The 19349-nt window shown below is 49.4% G+C and overlaps 1 protein-coding gene across 1 annotated transcript in view; it reads right to left on the reverse strand.

The window, feature by feature from the left end:
- The window catches only part of NOS1 (nitric oxide synthase 1), a 114093-nt gene that overhangs the window by 82249 nt on the left and 12495 nt on the right, over window positions 1-19349 (reverse strand). The window contains exon 2 of the mRNA XM_042910389.1: window positions 3163-4276. Within this exon, the coding sequence (XP_042766323.1) occupies window positions 3163-3872 (710 nt within the window). The 5' untranslated portion in view covers window positions 3873-4276. The remainder of the gene's footprint in view (window positions 1-3162; window positions 4277-19349) is intronic.

Here is a 19349-nt window from a genome sequence, read left to right on the forward strand (position 1 = left end):
TCCTGGTTAAGAAAGGGGGCATTTAAAAATATTTGTGGGGGTGCCTGGGTGGCTCAGTCGGGTAAGCATCTGAGTTCTGCTCAGGTCATGATCTCATGGTTCATGGGTTGGAGCCCTGGGTCAGGCTCTGTGCTGACAGCTCAGAGCATGGAGCCTGATTCAGATTCTGTGCCTCCCCCTCTCTCTCTCTGCATCTCCCCTGCTCGTGCTCTGTCCCTCAAAATAAATAAACGTTAAAAAAATTAAAAATATTTGTTAACGTGGTGGGTGGGGAGCTTTGAGCACAGGCTTGGGCCACTGAGCTAGGGGACCATGTACTATTATTGGATAATACTCCTGCTGAGAACCGTTTACCCTAGTGGGGTTCATGGAGCCCTGTACTTGCCCTGGGCCACTTTCTTCCAAAGCAGTGTTTCCTGCTCCTTTTGGTCACTGGAGGGAGGACTGTGATGGATGAGGGCGGGTTGAGAGCTGAGGTGCAGCCTCCCAATTTGGGAAAATAGGTCTGCCGGAGGAGACCCTGTGTCAGACCAGCATGTCCTGCCCCCGTCCTTGGGGAAACAAAGGCTGCTTTTCGGAGGCGGTGTTTGGAGGCGCCCCTGAGGCCAGGCTCCCGTTAAAGTCCTTCACGTTTGGCAACATCGCCCAAGCCTAGTGTCCTGCATCAGGTTTTTGCATCCCGCACTGCCAGCTGGGAGAGGGTCACACTGGCTTCTCGGAGGGGGAGGGCCGAGCTCCCAATGACAAGAGGGACCCTCCAGGGGACTTCTCTATGTCACACAGGGAGATTCAGGCTCCTAGGTCTGGGGCGGGGCTGAAAGAAAGCCCCAGGGAATTCTGATGCTCACAACCCCATGCCCACCCCGTGCCCAGCTGAGAATCAGAACCAAGCGCATGGAGCATTAAATACAGCCTCCGGGAGGGGACTGTCACACTCATTCAGGGCCCCATTGCTTTTCCTAGGAGAAGGGGGTGTTGAGGAGCAGGGAGGCACATATATCCAGAATGTGGAAGAAGAGGTTGTGCTCAGAAGACTTTGTTGGGCGGGGGGGCACATCTGGTGCCTCCTAGAAAACCAGGCCAATGACTGATTCTGGATTCTATAGATGCTTTAGGATTTAAGCCCACCGGATGAGACTTGGGGGCCGCTGGCTGCCCAGAAACTACATCAAGACCTATGTTATCTCAAAATAAAAATATGTTATCTCTGCTGCAGGTGCTGTCGTAGGGACACCTGGGAAATGGCAGCTCCCCTGAGGACCCGGCTCTAGCTTGGTGGGGAGGGTCTCCAGGCTTAGTCATGGGTGAAACGGGCCCCAGATCTCTGTATGCCAGGACAGCCCTGAGGACTGATCCCAGCCCCCAGCTCTGGCAAGGAAGGTCAGGACAATAGCCCCACTGCCCCACCCACTTGCCCCACCGAGAGGGTAACACCACGTCCTGTGTACTGGGGCCAAGACTCTCCATCTCCTGTGGAGATGGGACCAAAGGTATGGGGAGACTCCAAACTGCGCACCCCCCCCCCCGCCAGGAGCTCACAGAAGAGGGAAGAAGCAGGTTGGAGGACAGGAGCTCAAAGGGCAGCAGGGAACCCCTGGGGCTTCTGGCAGAGACCCCATCTTCCCGCTCGGGGTATTGCTGGAATCAGCTGGGCTTTTGCTCAGGTGGGAGAAGTTGGAAAAGCTCCAGGATGCAACGGTGGCCTGAGGTGCGATGCCATAGACCGAGGGCCCCCCTCAAAGTGTGGTTGGGGGGCTGACCCGTCAGGAAGGGAGACTGGGTCCCACGCAGGCCTTCCACCACATCAGGCACCCTCCCACCTCAGGACCTTGGCACCTGCCATTCCTCTGCCCGGCATGCCCCTCCTCCATAAAGCTTCGACGTGCCCTTCTTCCCTCCCTCCGGGTCTTCCAACGTCTGCTTCCTTGAGACCTGCCCAGCCTCTCTTCCCTAAAATCCACCTTCCGCAATACGTCCTGACCCCCGTCTGATTCCGTGTATCCCCTTAGCACATATCTGACGGCCTACTTATGTTAACATTTTTATCTCACTGATTCTTTGCCTTTTCCCTGTGACACTGTAAGGTCCCCAAGCTCACGGGGCTTGTCTATTTCATTCACTCACACGGTCAGAGCGTCGGTGTGTTCCCTCCACCCCTGGTGCCGGGTTTGTCTTCAACAAACATGTGTTAAATGAAATCAGTGCAGGGGCCTGGAGAGAGTTGCTTTAATCCAGGTTCCTGAGGGACACCCTGGGGACCTCTAAGTGCTCTCTGGACACTCAGGGGTCCTTGGGGATGGGGTGGGTGGGTGGGTGGGAAACCTTGTCCTGGGTTTCTGGGTGGCCCCACATGGGGGCTGGATAAGAAGTGGGGGCTGTGCTAACCTGAGACCAGAATGGGCTCACAGAGAAGCTTGCCTCTCTCCTCTATCCCTGGACCCACTATTCTCTGACCCCTTGGCCCAGCTGCCCACTCCTCCCCAGAGAAGGAGCTAGAATCGCCCACTGTGTCACCTGTTCTCTTCCTCCACAGAGTCAGAAAATGCCAATCTGGCAAACACAGAAGGGCCGGGACCCGGGTCTTCCTGCTCTCGCCTCGGTTCCTGCAGACTCCGAGCAAGAGCGCCGTTTTGGGGGGGGGGGGGGCAGGGCCTCTACTTCGATTCCATTCCTTTCCCTTAGAACCTCCCTTGCTCTCCAGCGGCTGCCCAAGGCGACAGCTGGTTTAGGCTGAGGCCTGCGCAGGCCTCAGCCCATCCCCTCTGTCTTCCCAGGACCTTGGCATTCACCCTATGCGGAGGCTGCCGCGGACACGCGGCTCTCACTCACGGGGTGACTCGGGAAGGGCCCCTCCTCTCTGAGCCTGAGTCTTCTGCCCCGTGAATCGCAGATCGCAAAAATACCCGTGCTGAGTGAGGGGTTGCTGGAAGACGTGACATCAGCCACCGCGACTGTCAGCTGGGTCTCGTGGCAAGAGATACAGGCTGGAGGTTACGCCCATTCTGTTCCTACGGTTGCAGTTTTGAGAGAAAGAGGCAAGAGCGGTTGAGGGCATGTGCCTCTGCAGGTGTCTGGGACGGCTCGGGTCGGCTTCTGGGCTGTGAGACTGAGTTGCGACACACGTTTGCGTACGACACATCCATGCACACACACAGGGCTTACCTGTCCACCTGGACTTCTGCATCCTTCGTCTCTGCCTTGGAAGGTCCCCCGCCATTGATCCCTTTGCTCCCGCTGGTGAGAAGGCTCAGTACAGGTTCTATCTCTTTGAGCAAATCACTGTTCTGGCTGCCCTGGATGCTCTTCTTGGCAGAGTCCTGGCCCGGGGGCCCGGGAGCCCGGCTCTTGGTATGGGGGAGAGAGCCGGCTTCCTGCCCACCGTCTTGGGCGTGCTGCGGCCCATTGCCAGGACCCGTGGCCCTGTCCACTGCCGGTGAGTGCTCTCTGCTGGCCGATGACTGGTGAGACAGATCGACAGCGGTGGTGGGGGCAGCCAGAGGCCGTGTCACGCGGATGGTCTTGGGGGTCCCGTCCCCGGTGAAGGTGGTCTCCAGGTGAGTGGTGAAGCCCTCGGGGCCCCTCAGAATGAGGACCACGTGGGTCTCAGAGGCGATGCCCCTGAGCACCTCCAGGGCGCTGTCATAGCTCAGGTCCACCAGGGGCTGGCCGTTGACTGCAAGGATGATGTCACCGGCCTGGATGAGGCCGCTCTGCTCCGCGGCACCCCCCCGAATCAGGTCGGAGATGATCACGGGCGGCTTGCTCACCCGCTCTTTCACCAGGAACCCCAGGCCCCCCACCTTGCGCTTGAAGAGGCGGACGGAGATGACGTTGGGTTGGATCTGCTGAACGCTGAACACCTGATTCTCCATGGTGTCTACTAAGACCTCAAAATGCGTCAAGCCAAGATGGTTTCACCAGGAGGAGCCAGGCTTCAGGGCGTGCTCGGAGGAAGAGGGGGCTGGTGCTGAGGCGTCTCAGGAATGAGCTGCTCTGGGGCTTTGTCTTCTCCGTCTCTGACGTCAACACGGCATCACCCGCTCATTGCTGTCCGGCCATCGGTGGCATGATCTCCTGCGTCTGCCTTCCTCCTCGTTCTCTAGGAAGCGATGGTTGATCAGGCGGACGTCAGGACCAGCCGTGGGACGTGTCCCCAAGCAACAGGTCAGGCAGACTGGGGAGGAGATGTGTCTGGTGGATGTGTCTAGATGTGTCTAGAGGTGACGCAAGCTTGGGCGCACTATTCTCCCGGCGCCGCCAGCCCGTCAGACCCGTGCTGGAGAGAAGGAACAAGGGAGGGGGTGGAGAGAATCACAAAAGAGAGATTGATGTGGAGTGCCCAACACCACCTTCAAAACCGAGATGGAAAATGCAGCCAACTGAGAAGTCCAACCACGAGACGCTGGAGCTTGGAAGCCAACCTAGAAATGAAATCCTTCCTCCGAGAGGGGAGTGGGGGGACCTCCCCAGTGAGCTGCAAATTGCCTGCTTTCATCTCCCATGAGCAAAGCCCTCTAAGACCGAGGGTCTCCTTGAAAAACCACTGATAACTGTGGAAATCAGATGGCAAGAATCACGATCTTATCTCTTATCTCTTTCCCACCTCGTGAAGTCAACCTGTCACGTGGTCTTTGGCTCTCTGTGTTTTACAAACATTTTCCACTCACGGGTCAGGAGCTCAGCCAGCACGGACCTTTGGGCCCTCTGTCCCAGCTACCCCCAAAGTCCCCACAACAAACCCACTGGAAGGGGGAGGGCCACCAATGATGTCAATTGGCCTCTCTGACCATTTTTGTAATGAGCGACTTGTTCCAGGCTCAAAAGGACAGACGTGGCCGCATTACAAACCAGTATAAACCAAATTTGGTGTGATAACTACGGAAGACATGGGTTCACGCAAAACGCTGGAGGGCATCTGCATTCCACAGACAACCCGAAATCCTAATGCGGAAACATTTGGAAGAGCGACCGTGTCCCCCTAAGGGTTAGCATAGGCGCACAGCACGTGCTCAATGAGTATTTGTTGACTGAAGAAAAATCCCAAAAGATTAAACATAGCAGACACTTATTGAGTATGTACGCTCCTAACGTATATATTTTTTCTCCTTTGATCCTCACAATTACCCTTCAGTAGATGAGAAGCCTGGGAAGGGTAGTTCACTTGTCCAAGGTCATGCAGAAATGATGGCAAAGAGAGGTTTCAATTCAGGTGTGCCCCACTCTTGAGCCCGAGCTTTTAAACTTACACTCTGATTTTTTAAATTTCATATTCTGGTTATTTTCTTCACTCTCCCTGGCTCCCCCAGGCTTGGAGACACGGGGTATGGTTGGGGGTACCAGGGCGCAACAGGGGACCTCGCTGAAGATGCTATGGCCCGGGGTGGGGGGGTGGGTTGCACCTGTGGAATGCACACACAGCAGGCGGCTATTAGTGAGTCCTACGTGTCTGGGTTGGAGCAGGTCGTCTGTGGGTTGTGGGTGGAGTGGGGGCAGGAGGGAGGCAGCAGAGGACCCCTCCATCGTTCTCTGTCCCCCGGTTCAAGTCCTGGTTCCAGCTCTATCCCGACACCCTTCCCTGCGGGCATCGTCCCCACACTCAGCGCGGGGAGGGAGCCCCCATCTGCCACTACCAACAAAGTGACACTCACTCCCTCGTTTCCCTTTTGGCGAATTCCCGGGGTCATCCGGGGGCTGAGGCAGCTGACCGGCTCCCACTGCCTCTGTGAGCAGGAGGCGGGGGCAGACACCCCCAAGAAGGAGGTGCCACTTCCTGGATCCCCTCGAGGTGGGGCGGGGAGCAAGTCAACCTCCCCCTTTGCAGCTCGCAGTACGTAACTCCACCAGTCCCTGTGCGTGGGTGAGGGGAGAATGAATCCCCGGGCCCAGCCCGGGCTGCGCTCTCCATCTGGCGTCGCTGTGTGTGTGTGTTTCTCTCTGTGTATTCATGCATCGCCCTCATGCTGTGTCATTCCTCTGCTGTGTGTGTGAGCGTGTGTGGCCCGTGTGTCGACCAGCTGAGTGTCTTCCAGCATTCTGCAGAGAAAACCACCCAGAGCCCCTGTGTCTCTCCTCACCGTGGAGGACCGGCCCTCCCCCCCACCCCTTGGCTTCCTTCACTCATTTCTTCTGGGTACTGAACCCAGGACGTTCGTTGTTTAGGTGGAAGCAGAGACAGCCGGGACCTCTAGATCTCTCTTGAGCGTCCAAGTTAGGCAGTGGACTCTGTTCATTAATTAAAGAAGGGACTCGCACAGTAAGCTTCTAGGGAGGCGAGGTTTCCGAGGGCTTTTTTTTTTTTTTTGACCACTTCTGGCTTGGGCCAGACCTTGGAAAGGACAGAACCTGGGCTTGGCTTAAGAGAAAAGGAAAAGAATAAAGCGATCCACACGCCTTCCCAGCCACGCTCAGTTTTTCCTCTTTCTCGGTTGGTTTCCAAATCAGGGAGGGCTGCTGGTTGGCGCTTGGGAAATTGGGGTGCTGTTTCTCAGACTTCGGCCTTAGGAAGGCAACTTGATCTTTGGAAACAACCGGAAAGAGGCTGGGCTTGGGAGGAGCAGGGATATTCACTGTCTGCTGAGACAGAAAGAGAGAGAGAGAGAGAACAAGCCCTGTGTCTCGGTGACCAGACTCTAACCACTCACCAGGATCTATCTGGATCCTAATAACAATCCCGCAACACTTTTGTCTCCCTCCTTTTCCTCCCCAAAGCACATCCTCACCTACTGCCATATTTTTATCCTAACTCTGACCAGGGTCAGGTTCAAATATCCCCATTTAACAGATGAATACATTAAGTTGCCACAGGGACACCAATTTGTCCCAGCTTGTGAATATCCAGTGTCCAGGAGGCTCCTGGGTCAGCTGGGGTGGTTGGCTACCCTTCTGCCACAGGGGAGATTAAAAAAATTTTTTTAAATATTTATTTATTTTTGAGAGAGAGAGAGAGAGAGAGGGAGAGAGAGAGAAACAGAGAGAGAGAGAGAGACAGACAGACAGAATCTGAAGCAGGCCCCAGGCTCTGAGCTGTCAGCACACAGCCCGACATGGGGCTCGAACCCACAAACTATGAGATCACGACCTAAGTCGAAGTCCAGAGCTTAACCAACTGAGCCACCCAGGTGCCCCCACAGGGGAGATTCTTAAGGGCCTTTTTGGCTCTGTGTGTTTCCGGAGGAGTTCTTTACTTTCTCGGAACTTCTATTTCCTTATCTGTAAAGTGGGGTTGGTAAGCAATTACACTTCCCTGGGTAACCAGGGGGATTAAATAAAATAGCGAAATCGGGGTCCTCAAGCAATGTCACACAGCAAACACTCAGAAGAAATGGCTTCCTGTTTTTGTTACATAATATGCAACGATTCGGGCTTCCTGGCTTTTAATTTTAATTTTCTACACCATCGCAGTTTTGCCAGAGGTCGTTCATGTGCCATCTAGACGGGGTCCTTTGCTGGAAATCACACGGCGGAATCTGGCGCTGGTCGCGGTACAGGGCTCTGAACACAAGGAGCCGGGTGCCGGGCCGCGTATCCTGCCGACCCAGCCTCCACCCTTTGGAGCAGGGACTTTAAACAAATCACATGCGTGCACGCCCTCGTGCATACCGTGGAAACAATACTTGGACCCGGGCCTCATTCGAGTAGTTCAGTGGTGTCGGGGGTATTTATTTCATTTACCTGGCTGCGAGGAAATTAGCGGCTGACTTTCGGGACAATTGCCAGGGAGAAGGAGGGAGCCAAAATAGGCCAGCGTCTGCCAGTACCATCTCATTGTGCGACCTTGGGCAAGCCGCTCCCCGTTCTGGGCTGCATTTTTGCAACCAGAAGGGTGGGGAGGGCAGCAGTCTCTAGTAAGGGAGAGTCTCCTGTGTGCTAAGCACGGCGCTGAGCCCTCGGCACGGGTGCCTTATTTGATCCTGGCAGGGACCGCAAGGAGAAACTGCTATCCCCACCTTTACCCATGGACAAGGTGAAGTGAACCCAGGCAGCAACCTTGCATCTAGCAGGTGGATTCTGAGCACTTACCAGGGTCGGTCCTAGTCCTAACACCACCCCTAACACCAACACGCCTCATGTATCCTCCTCCCGAAAGCACACCCTCATCAGCTGCCATATTTTTCATCCTCACTCTGATCAGGGTCACCTTTGATGGTCCCCATCTTCTAGATGTGGAGATCAAGCTGCCATAGAAGACCTGACTGTCCTGGCTTGTCCATGACTTTCCATTTGTAGCACCGAAAGTCAGAGGACGTTAGGGTGAAGGACAGCCGTTGAGGTGATCCAACCCAACCTCCGTTCAAAAATGAGCAAACAGAGGCCTGGAGAAGCAAGAGGCTCATTCAACGTGGATCAACAACAGGTCGGCGGGGGGGTGTCTAGGGCCGTGCCCTCCAGGAGGCTAGCCACTAGCCACATGCGGCCATTGAACTCCTTAACTGTGGCTGGTTCCATTGAGGTCTGCTGCAGGAGCAAAACACACATTGGGTTTCAAAGGCTAGTAGGAGAGAAAGAACAGGGGCGCCTGGGTGGCTCAGTCAGTTACACGTCTGACTCTTGATTTCGGCTCAGATCATAATCTCATGGTTTGTAAGCTCAAGTCCCGCATCAGGCTCTGTGCTGACAGCTGCAGAGCCTGCTTGGGATTCTCTCTCCCCCGCTCTATCTCTCTGCCCCCCCCACCCCACCCACTCACGTATGCATGCACTTGCACTCTCTCTCTCTCTCAAAATAAATAATAAAAAAAAAGAATGAGCCAGATCTCTATTCACAGGTACAAAATGAGCTCCAAGGTACAAAAAGAAAGATGCACATGTGTGAATTCTTCACATGTAAATGCAGAGAATATTCTGGAAAGAATGGGTAGCAATTGGTTGCAATTCACAAGGAATACTAGCAGTCAGAAGTAGGAGGGAGACATCCTTTGCACTGACTACCTTATTTTTCTCTTTGAACATCATTTAAATGATGTTTTTAATTACATACATATTACCTCTTAAGTGAGCAGTATCGAAGAAACAGCACCCAGCCTGTGAACTCCTGGGTGTTTTCTGCTTGCACACTCACAAAATCACGGATGGAGTTACGGCACCATTTGCCATCTCCCTTCAATCTCATTTAAGAACAAATTCCAAGTCTCCATCTCTTAAAAGCAAAACAAAACCAAAGACCCAAACCGTAACTCAACCGTGCTCTTTAAAAAAACAACAGCAAAACACAACAAAACAACCAACTTCCTTGTATCTCCCGAACTGCTAATTTGCAGTCTTTCCCCCGAGAGAACACCACCCGGGAATCAAGCTGACACGCTTTCTCCCACGCTGGCAAGTCATTGCTACAAACCCGCCAACCTCTGCAAATCAAGGAGGTGAGCTGGCGTTCTGTGTCTTGGGGGTCCCAGAGACATGTAACTCCCCCAGTTTCATGACTACAGCTTGCTGGTGGTGATGGCCCTGATCTCAGATCGGATGCCCACATCTTACAAGCGTAGTTCAGAGTTAGCAGAATGAGGATTCACGGGGGTTTCAAGTTTGATAGCGTGCCTCGTCGTGAGGCTTCGGGAAGCCCTCACTCTCTCACTCTGCTGCACTGTACCAACTCTTTGAATGGCAGTTTGGCAAGATTTAGCCTGAAACTTAAAATACACAGATCTTTGGCCTGGCAATTCAATTTTTAGGACTTTCTCCTGCAGATACACTAGAGGGAACATCCTTAACACACACACACACACACACACACACACACACACCTTCCTTGCAGGGTTGTTCAGAGTATCAACAGATTAAGTAAACAATGGCACATCCATGCAGTGGAATCCTGTGTAGGCATTAAATAAGGGTGGGGGATAGATCTAAAAGGACCAATGGGGATGGGGAGGTGGCTTAGTCGGTTGGGCATCTGACGCTTGATTTAGGCTCAGGTCATACTCTCAGGTCATGCTGAGCCCTAGTCTGCTTGAAATTCTCTCCCTCCCTCTCCCTCTGCTCCTCCCTGGCTGGTGCTCTCGCTCTCTCTCTCTCTAAAAAAAAAAAAAAAAAAAAAGGGACCAATGGGGAAGCAGCTTCAAGATACACTATTAAATTTTAAAAGGTGGAGAGCACTGACATATAAATATATTTACATATCCATCCTATGTATTCATCCATAATTCCATAGAAGTTTGATGATGTGTTGAATATCTCTGGAAAAACACCCAAGATATTGGTAAATATGCTTGCTTCTGGGAAAGGGGGCTGGGAGGCTAGGGGTGGGGTGGGAGAAAAGCTTACTTTTTATTATATATTCTTTTTTTAATATGTTCTTTGGTGATGCTTACTTATTCATCTTTTACTCTGTTTTTCTATCATATATAAACCAAAGAGCATGGGCTTTGAAGCCAGACTGTCTTAAATCTGGACTCTGACTTCTCCACTTGGCTTTGTGATGGTGAGCAGTTTGCTTAACCTCTCTGAATCACAGTTTTTGCCTCTATAACGTGGGGATGAGAACAGCATTTCTTCAGGGTGTCTGTGAAGAAGGAATACTAGTTAATATTTTCTGAGCTCTTACAACATGCCGTACCTACAGTCAGTGCCCATCAGACGAATCTTCTTCCCACTGCTTTTACTAATAATTATCCCGCTGGCAGCCATTATGCTCTTGGTCCTCTGTGGTGTGAATGGACAGACATACGTTGCTTAAAGTACTTTGTGTCGAAGGACAACTAAAAGCCGTGGACACACAGGCTGGTCTTGGTTTTCAGTGGAGTGGGTGCCTGTCACCGAGTCCTCGCAATCACCAAAGGAGCAGGGTTTGGTGTGTTGGAATGTGGAACTCAAGACAGGCAGCCAGAAACTCAGGCCCCGGATCTTGGCGATGAGTCACCACCACTGGGGTGGGATGGGGGTGTCGTGGGTCCAGTCCATCATCAGTAGAGAGCTACAGGGCTGTCGTCCCCATGTTGGAATAGATCTGGGGAATTATGGAGCCTACATTTCATCTTCATTTTGCAAAGCTCATTTTTATGAGTGAGTTCAGTCAGCTGTAGAGCACTAAATCCATCATACAGACAGAAAACCCCAGGGTTTGGGGCTAAGGTAATTAGCTTCCTTCCATCACCCCTCAGTGGCACAAAAATCCGCAAAGATGCACCTCCACTGCCCGCGACCCTCGCCAGACATGCTCCATTGCTGGTTGTGTCATGTAGCAGTCAGAGTGGCGAGCGTTAGAGCCAGAAGACGAGAGTTTGTGACCCACTTCTACTACCTATTAGCCTCAGCTTTGTCATCTGTAAGATGGGAACAATGATGGTTTCTACCTTTCAGGTAGAAATGAAGTGGGAGTACATCCAATGGGATAATCTATGTAAAACGTGTGGCACTGCTCCGTGACTATTTTTAGAGTCGCTTTCGACTGCACCTCAAGGAAAATGAGCAATTTCAGGCCAGATATGTGAACATAATCACAGCCAAGAGGATGGCCTCATTACTGTAAAAATGAAGCACTACCAGTGGGCTCTGAAACATTGCTTAAGAACCATTACAAAGACTTAGTGCATATTTCATACCCCCAATTAACCTTACCCTCTTTCTCTCTTTCTTCCTCCCCTTTTCTCTCCTTCCCTTCCTCTCTTCCTTCCTTTTTTTTTCATTCACACCATCCATTCATTCATTATGAAAGTGTACACAGCTCCCACCTGGGTCAGCAAGGAGGATGGCGGTGGAAAAGCAGGGATGGATAAGATAGCTCCCTGCCCTCAGAGCTTACAACCTGGGGGTGGGGGAGAGTGGGGTGGAAAAGAGATATTAGTGACAAGTGCAGCAGGCAGAACAAAGTGGAAATACAGGCTGTTAGTAGGAACACGGACAGGAAACCAAACAGTCTGGGTGGTGGTGGTCAGGGAAGGCTTCCTGGTGGAAGAGTCAGAGTTAGCCAGACTGAAGGGGTGGATGGTAAGAGGGAGGAGGGGAGGAGAGAGGGCGCTGAGAAGGCAGAGGGAGAGAGCAGACATTTGAGGTAGTCCACTGTGCCCTCTCCACTGTGGCAGAAGAAAGCCAATGTCTTATAAATCTGGAGAGGTCTTCAGAAGCTGGATCACATAGGTCTCTTGAGAGCTAAGCTAAGATTCTGGCCTTTATTCTTACAGCAATGATGAGCACTGGAGAGTTTTGAGGACAGAAGTTCTACGGTCAGGTTTAGAGTTGATAAATATCACTCTGGTTGCTGCATGGAAAATGGGTCAGAAAGGCAAGGCTGGCTACGGGGAGCCCAGTTAGGAGGCTGTGGCAGGCCAGAGATGAGTAATGGCAGTGGTTAGCATAGTGAAGGGAGGAAGGGGGAAAGCGGGCAGGTTTTTTTTTAATTTTTTTAAACTTTGGTTTTTTTAAATTTTTTTTTTTACTTTTTTAAAAATTTTTTTTTATTTTTGAGACAGAGAGAGACAGAGCATGAACGGGGGAGGGTCAGAGAGAGGGAGACACAGAATCTGAAACAGGCTCCAGGCTCTGAGCTGTCAGCACAGAGCCCGACGCGGGGCTCGAACTCACGGACCGCGAGATCATGACCTGAGCCGAAGTCGGATGCTTAACCGACTGAGCCACCCAGGCGCCCCTAAACTTTGTTTTTAATGTTTCTTTTTGAGAGAGAGAGAGAGACAGGGTGTGAGTGGGGGAGGGGCAGAGAGAGAGGGACACAGAATCTGAAGCAGGCTCCAGGCTCTGATCTGTCAGCACAGAGCCCAGCGTGGAGCTTGAACCCATGAACCATGAGATCATGACCTGAGCCAAAGCTGGATGCTTAACCGACTGAGCTACCCAGGCACCCCTTTTATAATTAAAAAAAAATCTTTTTAATGTTTATTTATTTTGGAAAGAGAGAGACAGAGCATGAGTGAGGGAGGGGCAGAGAGAGAGGGAGACACAGAATCTGAAGCAGGCTCCAGGCTCTGAGCTGTCAGCACAGAGCCCGACATGGGGCTCGAACTCACAAACCGCGAGATCATGACCTGAGCTGAAGTCAGATGCTCAATTGACTGAGCCACCCAGGTGCTCCTTAGGGTAGGTTTAAGATACTTAGGAGTTTGGGTCAACAAGATGTGGTGACTGAGTGGGTAGAGGGCACAAAGGAGAGAGAGGTGTCAATGGTGATTTCCCAGCTTCTGGCTTCCACAAGAAGATGGAATGTGATGCTATTTCTTGGCTGAGAGCATCAGAGGGCAGGGAAAAAATAGGGTAAAAGAAAGGATAAGAATGAATGAATCTTATTTGGATGAACTGTCCTGCTTGTATAGTAATAAATAATTTAACTCTGGTCTAGGATATTGCAAAAGTCAACATTTCCTGATATCATTATTTCCATAATTTTGGAACACATCAACACTGTATATTTACAGGAAACGTACACTTGATTTGGCTCATTCCCCAGCCATTTGATATTGGGCAAATCATTAAACACTTTGAATCTCAATTTCCTTTTGTGAAATTGAAAAGGTAATAACAACCATGTCCAAGGTTTTTGTGAAGATTAAATAAGACAGATGCTGTAAAGAGCACTCTGTAAACTGTGAATGTCAACTGTAGTAGCGATGCTACGTCTTTATTTCAAGGACAACATCAAGAATGGTACTCTTCAAATTGCTGCTCAGTATCAACTTGAGACTCAACCAAGTTTCTCCTCTCATGCCCAGGTGTCCCTGGTGCAGGGAAACTGGGTCAAGCAAAAGGTGCCCACGGAAGGAAAAAGAAGTAAGAGTGGTTATCTTAAGGAAGAAGTGATAATATCTGCTCCCTTAACTTGAAAGTTCCCTGCAAATAGATCACAGTATCCACGTATGTCTGAATCAGTTACAAATGAATTTCAGCAAAGGGAGAATATGTTAAATAGAAAATGCAAACTACGACGTTAAGAATAACACCACATATGTCAGATATATCAGTAAAAACAATAAATGTAAATGGGTTAAACTTGAGTAAAAGATCAAGACTCTCAGATTAACTAAATGCATTTTGGTTGCCCTATATTAGCATGGATGTGGGGACAAGGGTGAAAGACAGGAGGAAAAATAGCTCACCAAGGCAGGTATGGGTTTGATGTACATTTGTAAAGGCAGCCTAGGTCTGCTTTGATTTGAAAGATATAATTCACTCTCTTAAAATATGTTAGCACTTGGTAAGCACAAAATAAATATTTACTAAATAAATGATCAGCTATCCACAGCAATTTCTTTAATTTAATTTTTATTAATTAGGTTTAACTCTCCTAAATTAGCAGTTTTGCAAATGATCAAATTCAACCCAATATTTTGAACATTTGTATATATAAACACTTTGTTGAATTACCTAATTTCATTCTTGCAACAACTGTATGAAGGACATGATCTTATTATTCCCATTTTATAGATGCCGTAACTGAGGCTCAAAGAGATTAATTATATTATAGAAGTTGATGCAGCCACTGCCAATGATGGGGATTCAAACCAAGTTTGTCTGAGCTCAAACTCGTTGCTTTTTATTTATTTTTTTACTTGATAAACTATTTTATTATCTCCAGTAAATTTTAGTCTCAGATTTTCTAAGCAGATAATTATATCACCTACAAATAATGACAGTTCAAAGACTTTTTTTGTTGTCACTTTCCAAGTACTACTGTGTATTTTTATTTCAGCTGGCCTGATAACCACCTATAATTTTAGTAATTGGTCGCTGAAAGGACTGTAGGGGGTTTCTATTCCAATTGTTCATAATATGGACCCCCAGCAGGGCTCAGGGATCCCTGACAATCCTGGAATTGTGTGCACAACTTTTGTGACCACGTGCATATGTGTGTTTACATGGGGAGACAATCCCTAATATGATTGTCTAAGCACTCCATGACCCAGTAAGCAATAAGAATAGAAGTCACTGGATTAACCCTACCTTTTACAGATGAGATGTCTGAGGCTTACAGATAGGGAAGGATTTGCCAAAGGTTCTTAGAGACAGAGTCAGAACTAGGATTCAGGTCTCTTGCATGATTTCTTCTCAACCTCAAGTTCTATGCTTATTTTCCTTACTCCCCTCATGAAATCAGGAAATGTATTCAGGGTCCTATATTTGACACTAATGCTCATCTCAGGATGTGAGGCACAGCCTCCTCGGTAGATGCCCTTGATGTCTGTTTTTACTGTTTCTTGATTATTCAAAATAAATCCAAGCAGTCAAGTATCTTATCCCTCCCCACCCTTCCTGATGAACCACCTCCAATTATTATCTGCCTATCCAAGGTTGATAACAGGGGGTGGGAAGAAACCATGACAGGTGAAGGCAGGGGGAAAATCATCACAAAAGCTGCACATGCAATTTCAGGATTCTCGGGTGTCCTAGATACCCTAGAGCTCTGTAGGGTTCCATAGACCCCATACTAATTGCTTGTCAAAGAAAATGTTTAAAAGATCAAATTCATTGTTAAGATAAAAAGCTGATTATACTTGTCTAGTATTGATGAAGGGAGCCACAAACAATAACACAGTTTTTAAAATAAAAAATAAAATAAAAAAAGAAAGATCGTAGTGTCAGAGACCCCAGCCACAACTCCTTCCTTTACTCAGCTTTTACTGAGTAACTATGTTGTTCCCCAAACCTATCATCCTAAATGAATTATGAAATCGTATGCTCCTTGAAGATGGGAACCCTGGTTTTCTGGTTTACTGCTGGATCCCTGGGGCACAGCAAGGTGACCAGCAGACAGTAGGTGCTCAGTGAATCAGAGTCTCAATCCCTGAGTCCACACTATTGAAGGAGGCGGCCCAGGCGGGAGGTGAGAGGGAGCGATGGGGACCGTAGGGACCTGGAGAACCCCGTGCCACATCCAGAGCACTATTCTGGCTGGTGGCTGCCACACAGGAAGGCAGGGCCGGGGTCATTTCACTTGTTGCTGTCACGCAGCTACAGGGAGGTGACAACACGGCCCATTACAAATCAAAGAACAAATAAAGGAGACCTCACATCCTCGGGTAAGAACACTTGGATTCAGAAAAAGGAGAGGCAAAGAGGAGGGGGTTCTCAACAAAGTCTGTAAAGTCACCAGTGATGGACACAGTCCAGTGCCTACTATATAGAAGCTGTGGTCCACGGAACAGCAATCACCACCTGAGAGCTGGTTAGGAATTGCAGAACCTCAGCCCCCAACCCAGACCTAGGAATCCAACTCTGCATTTTAAGATGACCCCGGGCGATTGGTGTGCCCTTATGTCTTGAGAAACCCTGGTCCACTTTGACTCTAAATGCCTGTGTTACCCTTTTGCAGTCACTTCAGGCTTCAAGCAGAATACTTGAGTCAAGGGGGTAGAATAATATTAGGTCGAACCGAGTAAAATTGCAGATATCCACCTATTTTGTGACCTGCAAAAATGGCAATTGCCAGTGAAATTTCATTTCCACCTAAACTATAAACCGTTCTGCACAAAAGTGCTTTAGACCCAGGGTATCACTTGCTTCAAAAAGTCTTGGGTCAGATGCTACAGACAACAGCCCATAGGCATACACATGAGTTCTGTTTGGTCAACAGAGCTAAAAACATTTTTTTTTTTCAAATTGGTTACCACTACATTAAAAAACCTGGAAGTTTCACATGAAATGCAAATTTCTGGGTTTTTTTGGAATGCTGGACGGTGTGCTAGTCCTCAATCTGCATTTCTGAATGTCGGCAAACAGCTGGGGTGGGTAGCGGCACCCACTTTAAATGTTTATTTTTATTTATTTTTTGAGAGAGAGAGAGCGAGAGAGAGAGAGCACATGCACATGTGCATTAGCAGAGGAGGGGCAGAGAGAGAGAGAAAGAGGGAAAGAGAGAATCCCTAGCAGGCTCCGTGCTATCAGGGTGAGCCCAGCATGAGGCTTGAACTCACGAACTGTGAGATTATGACCTGAGCAGAAATCAAGAGTTGGATGCTTGGCCAACTGAGCCCCCCCAGGCGCCCCATAGCAGCGCCCCCTGTAGATGGGGCATGGGCTCTCCAGTTCCCCTCAGCCCCATGCAGCCGCCCTCACTCATTTGTTCCTTGCCAGGACCTTGGAGGTATCTATTTGACCGTGGGACCCCTGTTACATAGGGAGTTTTTAAGAGAAACAAGGAAGGTCACCTTTAGAAGCTGCCCAATGAAAGGACAGATGTGCTTAGTGACTTGGGTCATGCCATAGGTGCCCCTGGTTGATCTGGGTGTTCAATGGGATGCCCACCTTCCTGACAGCCCTCTGCATCTGTCCCTGCTTGTGCCCCGTGGACGATGCTCATCCAGCCCTCATGTTCCCTGGGTTACAGCTACGAGAACGGGGGAGCATTTCACACAGCAGTCACCTTTAACTCCCTAGCTGCTGCTTCACTCAACTTGGTGCAGGGGTTTACAAAACCCTTCCTGGAGTGACACCTTTCTCTCTAAATGGAGCTTTCGCTTTTGACGTCAAAGCAGTCTGCCTACTCGTTCCGACAAGAGCTGCACAGAGACCAGCTTCCCTTCACTTAGAGGGAACACACAGTCCAAGATCTCATTCATTTTCCTTAGGTGACTCTACCTTGGGGTTCCCTGCACTGGCTGGGTCTTCATCCCATGTTGTACCAGTGCATCTGGAAAGCCCCTAGAAGACACTCCTCCCTCGGCCCTGAGCGACACATGCCCGCCTGATTCAGCCTTACTGAACAGGGCTCTGCGAACGTCCCCCCTGGAAAGTAAAACCACCACGAGCACCATCTAAGCTGACATCACAGAGGCAGGAAGGAAGTCTTACGGGGGATTGTCATAGTTAAGACTGTAGGCCCTGGGTTCAAATCCTGACTCTGCCATTTACTGACTGGGTGGCCTTGGGCAAGACATCTAGCGTCTCTGTGCCTCTGTTTCCTCATCTGTAAAATGGCAAATACTAGTATTTACTTTGCGAGGCTCTTGTGAAAATTACACAAAACGATGTCGTGCTTCCCCGACCACCTGCACCTCACCTATGCAATCATCTGTCTTCCTCACAGTTGACTCACTTTTTACCTTAAATACTTATTATAGCCTCATCTTTTTAAAAAAAAACTTTAAATGTTGATTTATTTTTGAGAGGGACACACACAGAGTACAAGTGGGGGAGGGTCAGAGAGAGAGGGAGACACAGAATCCAAAGCAGGCTCCAGGCTCTGAGCTGTCAGCATAGGGCCCCACGCGGGGCTCGAACTCACGAATGGTGAGATTAGACCTGAGCCAAAGTCAGACACTCAACCGACTGAGCCACCCAGGCGCCCTTATTACAGCCTCATCTTAAGGAATAATATCCACGGAACCGTGGTACAAAGATGCCAGCTACATTTGTCTATTATTGATCAAAACAAGTATTTAATGAGTAAATTTAAAAAAGAGATACCACCGTGTTCCAATCGTGAGACAAGCATTGAACACAGTCAAATTGAGGGACATCCTCCACAGTAACTGACCAGTAGTTTTCAGAAGTTTCAAACTCCTAAGAGGCAGCCCGTGTGACAAACTGTCGCAGAGGAGAAGAAACTAAGGAGAAATTAGCACTAAAAATGTGTGGGATCCTGGATAAGATCTGGGAACAGAAAACGGTCATTTGTGGGAAAAGTGAGATTCAAGTGAGGTTGGTAGCTTAGTTAACAATTGTACCAAAGCTCTGAATGACGTTCACATCAGGGGGTGCTGGATAAGGGATATAAAGAAACTTGGTGCACTATTTTTGCAACATCTCTGGAAGTCTAAAACTACTTCAAAATAAAAGATTTTAAAAAATGAGTACAAGTGAAGCACTCTCTCCTCTGCCTTTCCCCGCCCGTCCCCCTCGAGCGCCTGGCAACAATCTACTCTCTGTCTCTATGAATTTGCCTGTTCCGGGTGTTTCGTACAAACGGAATCCTACAACGTGTGGTCTTTTGTGCCTGGTTTGTTTTATTCAGCACCACGTTGTCAAGGTTCATCCACGTTGTGGCATACGTCAGTAATCCATTCCTTTTTATGGCTGGATATTATTCATTGTATGGACACACCACCTTTGGTTTACCTGTTGATGGACATTTGGGTTGTTTCCACCTACTGACTATCATGAATGGTGTTGCTCTGAGCGTTCATGTACAGGTTTTTGTCGGAACGCTTGTTTCCAAGTTTTAGTGGGGATGAGGTTTCCCACTGGGGTAGGGAAACGTTTTGGAGCGGGACAGAATTGATGGTTGTAAACCACTGAGGATGTATGCAAATACCACTAAATCATATGGTTTAAAATGATACGTTTATGTTATGTGAATTTTACCATAATTTACCACTTGGAAAAGTTATGTTTCAGCGAGCCCAGCGCTTAGCACAGCACCCGGCCCTTGGCATGTGTGTGAAGAATGCTGGCCTGTGCTGACATCATTGC

Source organism: Panthera leo, chromosome D3, assembly GCF_018350215.1.
Source record: "Panthera leo isolate Ple1 chromosome D3, P.leo_Ple1_pat1.1, whole genome shotgun sequence".
NCBI lineage: Eukaryota > Metazoa > Chordata > Mammalia > Carnivora > Felidae > Panthera > Panthera leo.